The sequence below is a fragment of the Gavialis gangeticus genome, unplaced genomic scaffold, assembly GCF_001723915.1.
Source record: "Gavialis gangeticus isolate Ggan-Ray unplaced genomic scaffold, GavGan_comp1, whole genome shotgun sequence".
NCBI lineage: Eukaryota > Metazoa > Chordata > Crocodylia > Gavialidae > Gavialis > Gavialis gangeticus.
The window spans coordinates 119,535,600-119,553,111 of record NW_017729022.1 but is presented as its reverse complement, the minus strand read 5'-3'; the positions used below and the strand labels follow the sequence as shown (position 1 = coordinate 119,553,111).

At 42.3% G+C, this 17,512-nt stretch overlaps 1 protein-coding gene across 1 annotated transcript in view; it reads left to right on the top strand.

Moving 5' to 3' along the window:
- Positions 1–17,512, top strand: part of MAN1A2 (mannosidase alpha class 1A member 2) — a 248,716-nt gene that overhangs the window by 37,737 nt on the left and 193,467 nt on the right. The window contains exon 2 of the mRNA XM_019516076.1: positions 4,677–4,932. Coding sequence (XP_019371621.1) covers positions 4,677–4,932 — 256 coding nt within the window. The remainder of the gene's footprint in view (positions 1–4,676; positions 4,933–17,512) is intronic.

Below are 17,512 nucleotides of genomic sequence, written 5' to 3'. Positions count from 1 at the left end.
TATCTTCCCCCTCCCCCCCTTTGCCCCCCCCCCCCCCCCCTACTGATTGGAGGGGGTCCTCTTGCAGCTTGCTTCTGATCAGCAGGGAAGCCAAAATAACTGTTTTAAACATGGCACCATTTTTGCCTCTCCGCTAGTCGGAAGGAAGCAGCAGGGTCACCAGGGCCCTTGGCCAATTAGCAGTGGGAGGCAAAAACTGTGCCATATTTAAAACTTCAGTCTTCACCGTCCTGCCAATTAGGAGCAAGGCACAAGAGGGACCCCTCCACCAATCAGCGGCCAGGGGGTGCACAGGGGAACTTGCAAGATTAAAGGAACCACAGTGCATTCCATTTCCACCATGAATTTGGTAGGGCCCTACTCATAGGTATACCTTTTGCAAAATCCGTTTGAACTAGGGCAAGGTGTAAGCTTTTCAAAGATCAGTTTGTTCATGCTAGGTTTTCAGCAGGTAAATAAAACAAAGATTCAATTGATGCTGACCATAATTTTTCCATGAAAGAAGGTCTGGGACCTGGGCTGTTAAGGGCAATGCTGGATCAAAATCTGTGCATTTTAGCTGAGAAGAGAGCTTCTCATGATTGTGCTCACAGACGTAGACAATGTAGAGAAGGAAGCTACCTGATTCAAATATTCAGGGGACTAAACCAGATGTGTTTTAGTCCACTGGAAGACAATGGAATGGGGAATGTGACATCTAGAGGCATGAATGGAAACTAGAATGGTGAGGAGGTGCAGACTGGATGAGCCAGTGTGGTGGAGGTGCCAAGACTAGGACAGCGAAATCAAGGAAAGGAGACTGGGCCTGCTTAGGTGAAGAGTTGAGTGTAACAGGTTAGGGGACAATGGACAAGAGAGCCTGCACCCAGTCCTTCCGGCGACTGGATTGGAACTCCAGTATTCCTTAGTGTCGCCCATAGTTCTTCTACTGAAGGCTGTGAAAATCTCTTAAGCGTTCTACTCCTACCATCCTCAGTGCTGGCCTATGCTAAGAGTAACAATTTACTAATGGTATCAAGTATTTTGTTGGCTCAAATGAGAAGTCATCTGGCAACTGTCATAACCCCAATCTTATGCTTTGTGTTTATACTCCGAGTTCAGTGCATTACCATGTTCTTTTCTCTGGCTAAATTCTCTGTGCGCTCCTTTTTATGATGGAGGCATCAGTGCTACTTTTTCCATTACAGGAAGGACACCACTGGATGTTTTTATGTAGCTTTCTGTTCTGTTCCCCAGAAACAGTTTCTCTGGTGGTTGACAGAGTATCTGATAACTATTTAGTACTTCTAGCCTAATTGAGTGCATCCTTTTTCTGTATCCTTTCAGTCACAAATCACTAGTTCATTTAGATTTGGTTTCTGTTCTCTCCTTATCACAGTCTCCCTTGTCACTGATAGTTCTTCTGGCCTCTTATGTAATGACTTCCCAAAGTTAGTTGTTCTAGGAATTTCACGACTGTAGCTTGCAAGAAAATTAAATTTGTACTTCCAGGACTACACCAGAAGCTTCTGTTCTTTGGCAGAAGGGAAATTGTCTCGAGTAGTTGATTGATCATCAATATCCACAGCCTGGTAAAGTCACTTATTTAAATGGAAGGAACTATAGTGAAACTCCCTTTCTGTAGATATATTTGTTGGATCTATTGAGTGTTCACTTGGCAAATGACTTAAAAAATTAGTTTCTCTTCCTTGTCTCCACCCCTTGCCAAAGTCTTTTCTCCGTCCTTCCAGTTCATTTATATTAAAACCTGACATCCCCAGGTTTCTTAGCATGTTAGAATTTAGGACTGATTTGGATCCTAAAATAAAGGGAATTGATAGGAAAGCCTGTTGCATTTAATTTTAACTGTGGTTGAGAGTGAGATTGATGACACAGTGAGAGCAATTTCATTTGCAGATTGAAAGCTTTATTGGGCTACGCAATAGCAAAGACTTATTTGGATCAAGAAAGACAATGCCTGCATAGCCTTCAGTTCAGGGGGAAAATAGGTCCACTGGCCAAGCTTCTGTGCTCCCCTGGGGAGTTGAGCTTCAAGAAAGTTCAAATTTAAAAGTCCAAAAGTAGAAGTCCAAATTTCCCTCCAGCCTATGCCCAGTATTTACAGATGGCTGGTCCCAGTATTTTAACGCATGATCTCTGGTTGGTTTTATTTACATTTATTTGTTTCAGTGAAACTTTAAGAACTGGATTTAACTAGATTTCTTATGGACCTGGAAGATGTCAATTAGTTGAGAGAGACATTCTTGGGAAAGCAGGGAGGATTCCTTATCTCCTTTCCCTTTCTGTTTTTGAATGCTGTTAACACTGGTCTGTTATGTCTTTTGTTTATGGTTTGACAAGATGGCTTTTTTTTTTTTTTTACAACTTGCCTAAGCATTTTAACAAAAATACATCTGTTATAGCCTTCAATAAAATAGCATTCAATACATTTGGTTACACCAGTTACTATTTCTAATTATTTTAAGACAAAGCTACAATATTGAATATTTGGATTATATGAGATGTGGTTCTTCCTTATAGTGTTTCCTTCTGGGCCTTGTACTCTATTTGATTGTGCCCAGTAAAACGTGAATGGCTTTCTTTTTGCTTTGCTGGCCAAGCTAGCTGTTGCATATGTGAAGGTTCATGCTATGGTCACTTAGACATAGGTTTCCAAGGCCCTTTGCCTTAGCTACGTTTCTGCAGCTTAGGCCTAAGCCTTTTGAAAATGGACAAGGCCAGCAACAGCACATAGCATTGCTTTATGAGCCATGTGACACTTGAATATGTGATGGCCATATACTGCGGTTACTTGAGAACAGCTTAATCATGCACTCCGTAACACTTAGGAGAGAAATGAAAAAATATTTAGAATGTCAGTGAACTAAAATTGCGTAAATCCACAAAAATGGTCAAGGTATATATTTAACCAATGACAAACTCATGATTGTGATGTGACGTAGTTGTAGTTGAATGATTTATAAGGTGTTTCTGTACAAAAACCAAACATGCTTTTGAGTCTAAAGCCTAGTGGTTAGGCCATTTTCCTGGAAAGTGGGCGGCTGAGGTCTGAACCCAGGTCTTCTGCTTCCTGGGTGGCATTCCTAAAGCTGTTGAGTGTTTATGTTCCTTATGCAGTGAATGGGAAAAGTTAGGCAGCCAGGGCTCCAACCACTCAACAACTATATAAAAGGTGGGTGATTGATATAAACTCTCTTTTAAAAAGTAGAGCATTATCCATTCACCTGTTCTTATAGTGTTGACTTGAGTGCTGAAGGCCAGGAAGTAATTTCAGGCTGTCAATCCTGATTGGGATCTACACAGGAGCCTGATAAAGGCCTGCATGTAGGTGCTTTAAGTGGTAGTGGGTAGGAGTGGACTTCCTGTTGGCTGGCTTAGGCACCTTCCCCCGTCTGCATGTTGGTTGCAGCCAAACTCATTTTAGCTGCCTGTCTTTGTCTATTTGCTATATAAGGAACATAGCTTTCTGAATGACATTCCTGGTAACTAAGTTTAGCATGACAGCTTTGAGCATCACAGCAACAGCTATGTCCCTTGGTGGATCTGGGCCTGAGCTGTTGTAATATTCTCCATGGAGTGGGGTCAGGCTGGAACTGTAACAAACATTCATGACTGATATGCTTGGATTCAAGAATGCTGGGCGTGGTATAAATATTTGGGCAAAACAGCATGGGCAATAGAAATGGCAGTGGCTGGGTTGGAAGCAACAGTGCCCTGCTTTAGACTGTTCATTTTGGTTTGCCATTGGTAAAATTGTGCCAACCCTTTAACGTAGCAGAAAAAAATAATTTTCAAAATCAAGGTATAGGGGGCTTTTGGAGTAAAGGTGGGGTATTCACAAAGCTCATTTTTGTAAACACTGACTTTTAGGGTTGTATATATTTCAGAGTTTTGCCTTCTGATGTTAAACTGTGGCATGGATTAAATCACTTCATTAATTTGATGACAGCTAATTTTGGGAGTTTCAAAATGTTGTCCAAATATAGCTTTGCAACTTTCAAAATGTTGCGGTTCTTAGCAGCCTTTGATGCATCTTGAGCAGTGACTCCTCAAATTAAGCTGAAACATGAAGACAGGACTTTTAGCTTTTGAAGCTATAGCTCCCTATTAATGATGTAAGTGACAGCAACCTGTTACATTGCACGTAGAAGAGGAGCAGCATTTTAACTCTGCAAAAGTTGCCAGCGCAGCTGTTCCATGGGGCAAAAAGTGGGGAAGAGCCCTCCATTTTTTTAAAGTAGATTATTGCCAGGTGTAGCTTTTTGTGGTGAATGGGAGTGAGAGTTGCTTTTATGCAACCACGGTGAAGTACAAGACTGGGGTATTTTCTATTGAAACTTTTGAGCAGATAGGCAATTGTACTGGCATGGGTTATAGGTTATTCATCATTGCCTCAGAGGTGAATACTGTTATGTTTCATGTGCAAATAAAACACTGAGGCAAAATTGAGTTTTGCTCTTGAATTTGAAACACAATTTATTGTATCATGAGTTTGGGAGCTGGGACCAATTTCTATATACTCACATACTTTCTGTGGAATTGAATTAGAGGGTGTGGATTGGCCTTTGATAAACGAGCACAGAATGTGGCCTCTGCTCTCAAGTTGGGGGGAGAGGGGTAACAGTTGCCATTTCTTTTAAGAAAGCAGCCCCCTGACTAGCATTTTTTTTCTTTAGAGAAGAGGAGGAACGTCTGAGAAATAAAATCCAAGCAGACCATGAAAAAGCTTTGGAGGAGGCAAAAGAGAAGTTAAAGAAATCTCGAGATGAAATTCAAGCTGAGATTCAGACTGAAAAGAACAAAGTAGCCCAAGAGATGAAAAAGAAAGATGACAAGCCACTGCCGCCTGTACCTTTACCAAATCTCATAGGGATAAATGGTGGAGAACCAGAAGATCTTGACATCCGAGAGAAGAGGAACAAAATTAAGGAGGTAATGGGCATAGCGTGGTACTATTGGTGGTTGAATGTGATAAGAGTTGCTTTATTTGTATCTTCTGCTGGTGGTTTTATGACCATTTTGTGTAAGATTACATCTTGAAAATGAATATGGCCAACTTAAAAGCCTACTTGAAAATAAGCCCATGTAAGGTACTCAGAACTCTGGTTTGCAGTCAGAAATAACATGGGAATATGGATATCATGTGGGGTTTTTCCTGCATTGAGTGTTCAGTTCTTTAGGTTTTCTTACTCTCTAAATCAAAAAGTTGCTATAGCATTCAGTACCAGACAAATGGGATGTGTCCATTTGGTCACATATGTTTTTAAATATTTGACATAAGACCAAAGGATAAGAACAAAAATGTTGCTGGACTTGATAAGACCAGTGACTTCTTTCGTCCAGCGTCCTGTGTCGGTGGCCAGGACCATGTGTTTGAGAGAAATATTCAAGGAGCTGTAAATTGTTGTGGAATAGCCTGTCCAGGGAAGTGTTTTCTTAGTGTCCTTTATTTAGTGGTTGGCTTCTCCCCTGCAGTTTTTAAAAATACTGTTCAGTAAAACAGACACAGATCAACAATATCTAATATAAATATGACTTCGATTTAATCACAGTATATTAATTATGTAACAGTATATTACATAATTTGATTAACTCAATCAATCAATTAAATCATTCTTTGATTAACTCAAACTAATATTCATATATCTATTGTTGATCTGTGTGTGTTTTACTGAGCAGTATTTCACAGTCTTATCAGGTCCAGCAACATCTTTGTATCCATATACACACATTTTGTCTAATTTTTCTTCCCAATCAGTTTGTCTTGGTTTTGAGAAATAAGTCCTTTTAGCATACCAAGCATGTGTTGATGGTTAGGATTTATAGTTTACCTATAATGAATATACTTGAGTCATAACCATTCATTTTTAAGCAGTCATCAACCTTCCATCCATTGAGGTGTTTTTCTTTATTTGGTATAACAAGATCCCAAATAGTTACCTGCAATACTTTGTGAGGCAGATAGGTACAATTTTTAGAAACTCCACCAGCATAAATCTCCCACACAAGTTTGCAATTGCAGTTTCCCCCCTTTTGTTAGATAAGGGGTTATGGAGCAACTTATGGCTGTCCAACTTGCAAGTGGCCAGGGGTTACAAGTTGCGTAGGTCAGGTTACCCCTGGGCACTTCTTGCATCTTCCCCCTATCTCACCGCTGCACTGCATTGAACTGTGCCATGCACAGGTTCTCCCCCTGCACAGTGCTGCGCATGTGGGACAAGAAACCCTGGCCCCCTCCCCAGCTTCATGCACTGTGGGCTACGCTGCCATGTCTTGTGCCATGCAAGGCCCATGACTGAGCAGAGGGAGAGGCAGCCTGGAATCCTCAGCTGCTATGGCATGCAGAGCAGTGGGAGAGTGAGCAGCTGGGCTGGAGTCTGGAAGCATCCTCTGCCTGGGTATTGTTAGTATTTTTTATTTAAATTGGATCTACATCCTGAGGTTCTGAGTTAGTAATTTTAAAATGAATAATGGTATCTTTAATGTTTACTCTTACCTTTTCACTTTATGCTTCCTCCCCATATTATAACCAGTTTATCTTGTAATTTATCCCATTATTATCAGTAATGTCAGTTTTATCAACTTTTTTCTCATCAGTGAAAACTTCCAATTTCTGTTGCTTGCTACTCAGACTCCTACTGTTTATATATAAGCATTAAAAAAATTTCCTCTCTTCACATTGTCATTTCAGGCTGTGATGCTTCTAACACTTAGCTTCATTTTACATTCTGTTTTCTGCGGGACCTAAACCTGTTCAGCCTTCACAAGAGAAGGCTGAGAGGGGACCTGGTGACTGTCTATAAACTCACTACGGGGGACCAGAAGGGTTTAGGGGAGACACTGTTTCCCCTAGTGCCCCCTGGCGTGACAAGGAACAATGGACACAAATTATTAGAGAGTAGATTTAGATTAGACATCTGCAAGAACTACTTCACAGTTAGGGCGGCTAGGAGCTGGAACCAGCTTCCTAGGGAAGTGGTGCTGGCTCCTACCCTGGGGATCTTTAAGAAGAGGCTTGATGACTACCTGGCTGGACTCATTTAAGTCCAGTCTTTTCTCCCGCCTAGGCTGGGAGTCGGACTTGAAGATCTACAAGGTCCCTTCTGACCCTACTTTTATGATTCTGTGATTCTCATTGGTGCTTTCTTTTGCCTGTGTTATTTTAATACTCCAGGCTGTTCTTGATATTTTCCGATCTTGAAGAAAAGCCCCATTATTTCTTAGATGCAGCCTGTCTTGTTAGTATGAACCCTACTGCCACTTTTCAGCATGGGGATGCTGATACATGTGTTGATCTGGACACTTTCGCACTGCTCTAATTAAAGTTGCTCTCCCCACCACTCTCCTCCCCAGTCTCGGAGTATGTGTATAAACACCCAGTGGCAGCAAATGGAGAGCACATATCAAACTTATACAGCAGAAAAGGACAAAAAGAGGAGAAGCATGCTGGGAAAAGCTGTTCCTACTAAGTGACATGCCACTAAATACAGGTGACTATCTAAGGCTCATCTCCTCAAATGGAGACTACTTTGGAAAAGCTTAGATGGACACTTGTATAATGTCTGTAAGTGCTACTCATTTGAAATAAAACAAACTTTAACAGTAACTCCAAGAATTTGTGATTTTTAGAAAGTAGTCAAAACATTTAAAAAAAAATTGTTTTCCAAGTAGTGTTACCTTTTTATTAATATAAGCATTTACAGATGTGTTGGGAACTGGGTATTAAAGGAATTCAGAAACTACTTTGACTCGCTGACAATTTAATTTGAAAAAAATATATGACTACAGTTGAAAAAAAGTATATTGGTATATATACAGTGTAGACTGCTGGCATAGCTTTGTTTGTTGGAGGGAGGAAGGAAATGAAGAGGAGTGTGCTGGCCAAAGCCCTGAATGAAGATGCATTTACACTTACAAAACTGATTACAATTTTTTTTTACTAGTATAACTTGTTCTGTGCTTTGGGGATAATTTTAATAGTGGTATGAAGTGCAGCTTGACTGGTATAGTTGCCTCCACCCTAACTACGTGTTGCAGAAGCAGAATATCAATATTGCTGTACTGGTAAATAATTTCTAACAGCCTAAATCTCAGAACAAAACATTTTCTTAACTAAGAGTATTAAAAATAAAACAAAGAAAGTAAATGTGTACTCAATTATCAATACAGTCTGTATTCAACATTCAAAAATTAAGGTAGAGAGGGAGAAGGTGTATATGTTTCTGTTCTGATGATTACAAGTTCCAGGTAGTGTTGGTCCCCAAAATCTTTGTGGTAGGCTGAACAAACATTCTAATTTCACAATTAAATACCAGAAAAGAATAAGCATATACTCTTTAATCCACTATTAAAATACAGGAAGAGAAAGCTTTGCATCTTTTTTTCCACTTGTGTTCATGAAATCATGTAATTTAATAAGTGTGACTTGTTTCAGTTTAAAGCATTTCACACAATGTTTTTTTCCACTGTAGATATGTCTGTAGTGGCACTCAATGTATGGCCTGAGGGGTAGATCAATGGGACGACTCTTCCCTCTCTCCCCAGCTGAAGCTAGCAGGCAGTTGTGGCCTTTAATGCTTCTAGGTCACAATCACCCAGGTTGCTGCTTTAAAACAGTGGTGCTCAGCCAGTGGCTTGCTGGCCAGATCCAGCCTGCAAGGCTCCCTGGGGGTCTGTAAATTTGGTGGCAGAGGCGTGGTAGCAGCATTAATTGCTGCTTCTCTGCTGTCAGATTTTCAGACCTCAGGGGAGCCCTGTGGGTAGGATAAAGTGGCCCTGTGTGCTAGATCACTGGTGGGCAGTGGGGCCAGCGTACAGGGTCACTCCACAGCCAGATCTAGCATGCAGGGACAGTCCAGCATGCGGCTGGATCTAGTACATGGTCTGAAAGTTGACCATCACTGACCTAATCCATTGAATGAACTATAATATAAGTTAAGGGTCTGCCTTGGTCTCTTAAGACACGTACAACAGCAGATTTTGTGGATCAAGAAGTTTATGGTTAGTAGTACCTCTTTCCCCCACAGCTTTTTGCTGTGGTAAGCTCTCAAAATGAAAGTCTTCCATGTCTCTTATCTGTCAGAGATGGTGAAGGAGGAGGAAAATCCCCACTAGATCAGGAATGCTAGATTATAAAGCTACAGATCACTTCCAACCAGTAACTGATTCAAGGCGCTAATCTTTCTAAATGGTTAAACAGTGAAACCAAATGCATTGTAGCATTGCCACATATTGCACTCATTTCAATGCCAAAGCTCCCATCTCCACCTCAGCCAACACAATTATTCTCAAAGAGCATTTATACATGTATGGGGGGGTGGGGAAGGAGAGAGGGGCGCTTTATTTACAGTGGCTCTGAGAGCCACTGATCATGGGAAGCCAGGTATAGCATAATGAAAAAACAGCAGAGGGGTGGGGCTGAGTAAAATTACCAGAAGTAGCAGATACACACCTAGCAGAAGCAAAGATGAGAGAGGCAAGGATTTCTTAGGGTGAACTATCTTATTGTATAGTTGTGATAAGGTTAGACAAGCTTTCAAATGCAAGACATTCTTTCTCAGGCCCTGAAGAATGCTGATTACTGGGAGATCAGAGCCTATCAAAAGGGAATAGGGTCATTCTCACCTTTCTTTTCATCATACTGTGGAAGTAATTCAGGAGTTGGATAAAATATAATATACCATGAACCTGGTTGTAGCAGTTACCCCGGGAGCCCGGAGGCAGGCTCCTACTGGGCCCTGCTGCCTCAGGGAGGCTCGGGCAGCTCCGCCAGGCAGGGCAGGCCTCCCGCCCATGTTGACTGGGGGGGGAAGAAAATCTCACCTTATAATCGAGTATATATGCCAATTCTGAATTAGTGTCACATGACGAATAGTGGCAGTGAAGACTTGATTTTTTTTTTAAGTTCTTGGTGCACAGTATGTTGTTCTGTGTTCATTTGGTTTGAAGTTCATGTTGAGATTTTCTTGAATATATTGTATTTTTCCTGTCCATTGTTTTCTGTGTTGATGTTTTGAAGGAATTGCTCAATATTTTTCTTGACCAAGAACCATATTACGGACTTCTAATATAGACTGAGCAATATGTGGTCCTTACTACAAATGAAGAGGTCATAGCAGACACACTTATGTGTATGGATGCAATCTGTAGATACTAGTGATCCAAACACGCATTACATCAGCCACCTGGATTGAAATGGGGTATTGCATGTAAAGGTTTTGTCCTATCAGGCTCCACGTGAGGTTTTAACTTTTAATGGTCCAGCTTGGAAGACCTGTCAGTGGCGTAGCAGGAGACAGGAAAAATTTTTTTATGGCTAGGAGTATGTGAGAAAACACTGGATTACTGGAATTTGTAGGAACAGACTTTGTTTACTTACTTTATGTCCCCTATGTGGGAGTGAGGAGGATATAAATTTTTTGTAGGTGGGATAAAACATATGGGAATGGGAAGGGTGTCTGTATCAGATTTAATAACAAACTGTGCAGGGCTTTCTAACATAGGTCTCATTTTAATGAGGTTTGGCATTACATTATTTTTTTGTATAGCACGCTGCAGGGTATATATTAGTATATAAAGGATTTATTGATTATTTAAACTGTTTGTCATAGCAAGTTATTTTTTGTCCACTGAAAGAGTACTGTGTTCTTATATAGGATTTTTTTTTTTAAGCCAAAGCTTTTCAAAGCCTTTTAACTAATATTATCCCTATTTTATATTTAGGAAAGCTCTTATGCATATACTTGCCCTAGGGCCTAGGCCATGCAAAAAAGGAAAGAATGGAATATGCATCTCCTGATTCTGTCCTTGACTAATTGCTGTGCTTACTGCTTTCAAAATTCTGTAGTCTTCCAAGCTATTAGAATGATAAGATTAGCTGCTTGTTATCATAGCTATGCTTTATCTGTTGTTTCTCTTTTTTCTTTTTTTGAATTTGATTGATAAAAGCTTTTCAACTCAACGTCTGAGACTTTAGGAATATTTTGCTACTCCTACAGATGAAAGCATTACTTTTCCCAGTCTAAAAATTTTTATATGCCCACTCCCCCACCCACTAATCCCACTATTGCTTACCTTCCCTTTGCAATCCCAACTCTGGTTGGGTTCTTGGCCTGGCCATGGGCAGGGAGCACATGCTGCCTCTGACCTCAGCTTGGTCATATAGTGGTGGCAGCAGCTCTAGCCCCAGCTCTGAGGCCAGGGTCGAGGCTGAAGCTATCATTGCCACAACAGCTACTGTGTGGCTGGGTTGAGGCTGGAGGCAGCATGTGCTCTGTGCTCCCTGCCCCTGCATAGAGTAGGGCCCCAGCAGGAGCCAGAGCTGCAAGATGGGTAAGGTAAGCAGTGATACTTAAGGGGTGGTGGGAGCAGAGACTGAAGGGACAGGGGTTGGAGTGGGAAGGAGGAAGTGGCTCCGGCTCCACAGTTGGAGTCCCTGCTCCCTGTCCTCTGGCTTGTGCTCCAATCTAACGTGCGTGGCTTTTTTTCCCCACATTGAATGAGGGAAACAAACTGTCTTGGATTCAAGTAAATATGATAAGCATATTTTGAATGTTCCAAATAACTGAAAAATAAATAATTATTGTATTTACCTGAATCTAAGACAACATTGTATTTAACCTCCTTCCCCAATAACTATATTGTATACATGGAAAATTATAAATTTCTTATAACTTTCCATGTATAGAATCTAATTAATAGAAGGTGTCTTAAATTTGCCCCTGGTGCCCCCTTTCCCCCTGCTGCTGTGGCAGGGAAAGTAGTGGTAGGGGGCAAAGGGCCAGACCATTGACTCTTGTCCTTTTTTTTTTTTTTTTTTTTTTTTTTTTTTTTCTCCCCCCCCATTCCTGCTGCTTGGGTTCCCCTGCCTATGCCTTCTGTCACAATCCCTGCCCCCTCCCGTATCTTCTGCTGAAGCTCTGTTCCTCTGGGGCAGCCAGCAGTAGTGGTCCAACCTTGCCTGGCCACGAAGAAATAGTGGCACCTCCTAGAGGGCCAGGTTGAAGCTAGAGAGACTGGAGCCTGAGCAGAAGGTAAGAGGAGTGGTGGGGGAGCAGGCTGGAGGTGAAGGCAGGATGCAGGTTCCTCCCTCCTATTCCCCACTCCTACACTCTATGCTGTCCCCTGCGTTCCCCCTCCTCTGCCAAACAAGACATTCCAGACTGGGGCAGGCAATAGCTTGGCTCTAGCTTTGTCCCCAAATCCATGGCCAAAGCTGGAGCTAATATTCCAGGATACACTTGAATCCAAGATGAGGCTATTTTTCTCCATGCTGACTGGGGTGTAAGACTTTGTCTTGCATTCGAGTAAATATGGTACATAAAGAAAATAACAAATAGATGTTCACAATTTACATGGAAAAGTTAAACACCTCAGAAGTTGCATTGCTTAAACAACATAGTTTGTATGCATTGTGTTATACTCTTAAACTTCATGTTGCTTTTTTTTGGTAGACTCCTGTTTCATTGAGTACATAGGATTGGTGGTACAGGAACAAAACAATGTAGTATAGCACAGGGGTTTCAAGCTAATTTGGCCCTGTGGGTTGGATGAATGGTTTATGGCTGGGCCTGTAGGGCACCCTCACTCTTGCTCTCCTACTCCTGACCCTCCCCTCTGACAATCCATTGCATTTGCTCCCTGAGCAGTCAGGACAGGTGCTGCTTGCAGCATGGTTCCCAAACCATCTGGGGCAGGTGCTGTGTGGCACATGGGTCATCTCTGGATCCAGGGGCAGCACTGGAGGCCAGGTGATGGAGCTCTGCAGGCTGGGACTGGCCCGCAGGCCATATCTTTGAAACTCTTGGTATAGATGCTAAGGCTCTTGTTGAAAGAGAGGTTGATTTAAGTAAGTAAGGGACAGAAAGCAGGCAAAGCATAATTTTATAGTGAAAGTAAGTGGATGTAAAACAAAGAAATTGGTTCTGTCCCTGGCTCTGCCATAGTTATCTTAAGCAATTTTTCTCAACATCACCCAAACCAAACTTTTGTTTGTTTGGACTCCTCACTTTCTGAGTGCCTGTTTTAAGATATCTGATGCTTGAAGAAATACCGAGCACAAACAGTTGTACCTGAAGCCAGTGGGAGTTGTAGATGCTTAGTATATTTGGAAGTAAGGCAGTGGGATTTCTGAAGAAATTAGCATCTGCATCAGGATTTTGAATGGTTCATACTTACAGTCCTCATTCTGTTGGTGAGTCGTTGTCTGGCTTTAGGCAAGACTTTATTTCCCTGTCTGTCGATAGGAATTATGGTATATTCCTATGTCACAGACCAGAGGTTCAGATGAATAGCTCAGAAGCATTAACCAAATTTAGTAACTTAAGTAGCATGTGGTAAAAGCTGTGATTTAAAATGTGATTAATTGTGTATTCATCATAAACTATAGATGGTATGTAGTAAGATGATAAGTAAATTTTTAATGAAGGGAAAATCAAAACAATTACTGTAAACAGTTATCTTCTCATCTGTGCCATGCTTGTCCCATGGAAAAAATATGCAATCGTGTGAATAGAGACTACATAATAAGGTATATGCAGAGTGGCACCAAATTTAAGATTACATGGACAAACCTGTAGTCTGACAATGATTAACTTTTGAGGGCTTGTGTGCAAACTGTTAATGTTGACTTCTACTTAAAAATAGTTTAGTTTTTTGTGTGTTTTACTTTTGTGGCCTTACAGTTTGATTTTGTTGTCCTTTTGTATTTAAGTTGTAGGAGAGAATGACTTAATTGTGCTTATTTTGTCTTGCCATTATTATTTACACACTTCTACAATACCCTCTCTAAGAATCTCATTGTAAGATGGACTTTATGACTTTGGATCATTCTTGTAGTTTGTTTCTGAATCTTCATTTTTAAGCACCTTTTTGATGTCTGAACCTCAGAATTGGAGGATACAATGTCACAGCGATGATTTTCAAGAGGCAGTGCCATTCTGAAGGCCTGCCCTAGTAATAAATACACTATGTTCATTAGTGACAACTTTGCCACCCCAGTCTTACATCTGGTTGCTGATATTTCTCTTACCCCAGTGTATTTTAATTATTTCCATTTGTTTTAACTTTATCTGCTATAGCAGTGGTTCCCAAACTCTGACACGTTAGGCATGACCAATTTAAAATGATACAACCGTAAGTACCACCAGCAATTTTTCCAGTTCAACCTTAAGTACCACTAGCAAATGTTTGTCATATAAAGTAATTATAATAAATCTGTTAATGTACACCACTGACAGGTTGTCTGCATACCACTGGTGGTACCTGTACTGCAGATTGGGAGCTGCTGTGTTCCCAACTTTCAATAATATTTTAGCTTTCTTTATTAACTGTCTGTATTTCATAGCTTTTGATTTATGGTAATTTCTGTTAATTTTCTGTTTCCTCATTTAGGGTAGTGATGGTGGTGACAATGTACTTTTCATAGCTGGTTTCACTTATCTTCTCTCTCATAATGTGTATTTAACTAAAGCAGCCTTCATGATTTCAGAATTATATTTGTGGCACAACTGTTGTCAACATTTTTCAGTTTAAATTTTTTTCCCAATCAGTTTTGTTCACAATTGTTGTAGCTTTAGAGCATAGGCTGTTTATAAAGTAGCAGCCAATTTATGTGATTACTAGTTTTTTGTTGTTGCAAGTAGTCACTTTGTAGATGTTCTGTAAACTGCTGTGCTTGTCTTTTGACTGTATTTGAAGTGAGGTATTAAACTGCAAATTTTTAAAAAATAAAAAACTTACAATGTCTTTGTATAAATAAAGCAACACAGATTCAGAGATGCCACTAGAGAATAAATTATTTTAAATTTTCATGCTGCCCAAAGGTTCATATTTCTCCAAATACAGCATGGGGTGGCCAACATATTTTCCTGTAGTTCTGAGGTCCCTCCCGTGTCTTTATTGGAGGAATGATATCTGCAGAGGTAACCTGTTTCTAATATGCACATCATCTTGTAGTATCCTGTCCAAGACAGGCAAGTAAAAGATGGCTCTAGGCAAAATATTGGGCCCCTATAATGTATTGGGGATAAGCTCACTGAGGACATACATTTCAAAGGTGTTTTATATAAGATATATTTCCTCATTTAGTTCTGTTCCCTTTCTCCCCCTCTCCCCACTTAAAAAAAAAAAAAAAAAAAAAAAAGGGGTGGGGGTAGGAAAAAAAAAGCCTGGCTAATTATCTGTAACTGTGGGGAAAATCATGATCTTATGTGCTAGTTTAGTATGGTGATTGTTCAGAAAAAAGTAAAGACAACTTGTTTTCTCACAATATGGCTGATGCTATATTTCAGATAAAGCAGCTAGGTTTCTTATGAAGTTTACCTCCCTTCTGTCAGCTTTTTAAGTTGTAGGTTAAAGCCCCCCGTGTGTGTTACCTTGCCCCCTCCCTTTTGCTAATGGTTTGGCAGGCAGGTTTAAAAATTGGCCCACCTAAAGCATCCCGTTGTTCCACAGTGTATCTCAGTTGTGTTTAGAGACAGCCTTTTATTAGCTACCTGGGTGGCTCCAACTCCTCATTTAAGGGACCAGTCTAGCACTTGACTTCACTGTACGCTACACTGTGGTTCTGTCTTCCTTGTCTTGTCCTGGTGGTGATGTGGGAGGTCCCCAACCAGCCACAGTGCTGGTTTCCCACTGCCTCTGGGTGCACCGCCTGCCTCTCTCATTTGCCATGACTTGCTGTTAAGTAATTGGTTGGTAATTAGGTGGAAGGCTGCCTTTTGAGGGCCCTGATGTCTAAGGGTTGAAGGTACATGCTCCTACCATCCCTTAATGTGTTCCATGCCTTGCAGATGTTTCTCACAGCTGTGCTAAGCTCTAGCCTGAGGCCAGGCCCAGCTCATCACAGCATTCATTCTTTTTGACTTGGCCATGGTAGGGCTGCACTCATACTGCCTCCCTATCACAGAGGCCTCTTGCTCTCCACTGGCTCTCACCTGGTCTCTTTCACTGCGCTCTTCTCGAGCCTCCCATATTGCCCCTTTTCTCCCAGGGGCCACATTCACCCTGTCCTCACCCAGAGGGTCCTCAGGCTTGCTACTCTTCACTCCCTGGCCAGTAAGTGCTCAGCCTTTTGGGCATTTCCTGCTACCCTCATCTGAGTGAGCACTGGGTGGTTGAGAAAATGCTGTGCTGACTCTGCCCCTGGTCTGGTAGCTGGGTAACTCCCCCAGCTGTTCTCCATCAAGGGGCTGATAGCTCAGCCCTTGTTTTCCTCACAGCTCCACCTCTGCTGCCCACCTCTGGCCTTAGGCCCAGGTAAGCCTTTGGGTGCCTAACTCAGACCCCCCCATGCTAGCAGGGCCTCCACTCAAGCCCCTGACTTCAGGGCCCCAATTCATGCCCCTCACCAGGCTTCATCCCTGCCACTCTCTACTCTGCCCTGTACTCTGGAGTTGGACACCCCTACAGACTCAGGTGCTGCTTGTCACCGTGCCTGGCCCGGAACTTGCCCCCTCTCGTCAGGGCCTTAACTGCTGGTGCCCTCTCTCAGGGCCCTAACTACTCCTCTCATGGGGTCTTCCACACTTTCAGGCTCAGGCACTTCTCAAAGCTTACCTGGCCTTCACTACTCCCCTTCCAGGTCTTGCACCTGCAATGGGCTCATGTGTCCCTTATGGACATCCCTGGCCCCACTGCTCTTTCTCTGATGTTACCATGTAACCCACGGGGCGGTGGGGGCAGGGGTTTAGATGCCCCAAGCCACCTTTCACTGGGATGGTCCTCAAAACTGATATTTAAGTGGCCCTGCCTACCACAGGCAGGACCACCAGGCCTCCCTGTCCTGGCAGGGTACAGTTTTAGGTCATGCCCAGGACCAGGAGCCTCTAAGCCTTCCCCATAGTTCCTGCCTTTACCTCCTAGTTGTTCTTGGAGCAGCAGCTCCTCCAGGAGATGTTGGTTCCACAGTGTCTGGCAGCAAACTGCTGCCTCCAGCCCTGCTGGCCTAGGGCTTAAGATGGCTGCTTGTCAGGACTGGGCTGCGCTTGCCTGCTGCCTGATCCAGATCTTAAAGTGGCAAAGCACTTACGGTGTTCTGACACCCACTTCCCCACTTAGAATGTTTACCACTGCTGCTTAGAAAAACAGGCTTCCCCAGAGCCTGTGATAGCCCTAAAGTGGCGAGCACCCCACTGGTGCTCTGCCATAGTTCTGTTCTCATCTTCCTTGTCTTGTCTCTTCTCTGCCCTGGCTGCTTGTCCTTGAGTCCTGGTTTGGCTTGTCTCTCAGCTTTGTGACTGGCTTCTGACCTCAGCTTGTCCTGGTTTTTAGTCTCTGGCTTAAACCCTTGGCTACTTAGCTCAATAACTTTGGCACCTAACCTTGGTCTGGCCTCTCAGACGTGACTCTTACTCCTGTTTCTTCACTTGGCAACTTAGCTCTTGATTCTGTTTGCCTCGAGACTACCCACTAAGGTGTCCTGTGTCTAGCCACCAGTCTAAACTACCCAAATACAGCGGCCAGTGTTTTTCTGAGGCTTGTGGAGTATTTTCCTGGCTGGTTGCTGTTATGT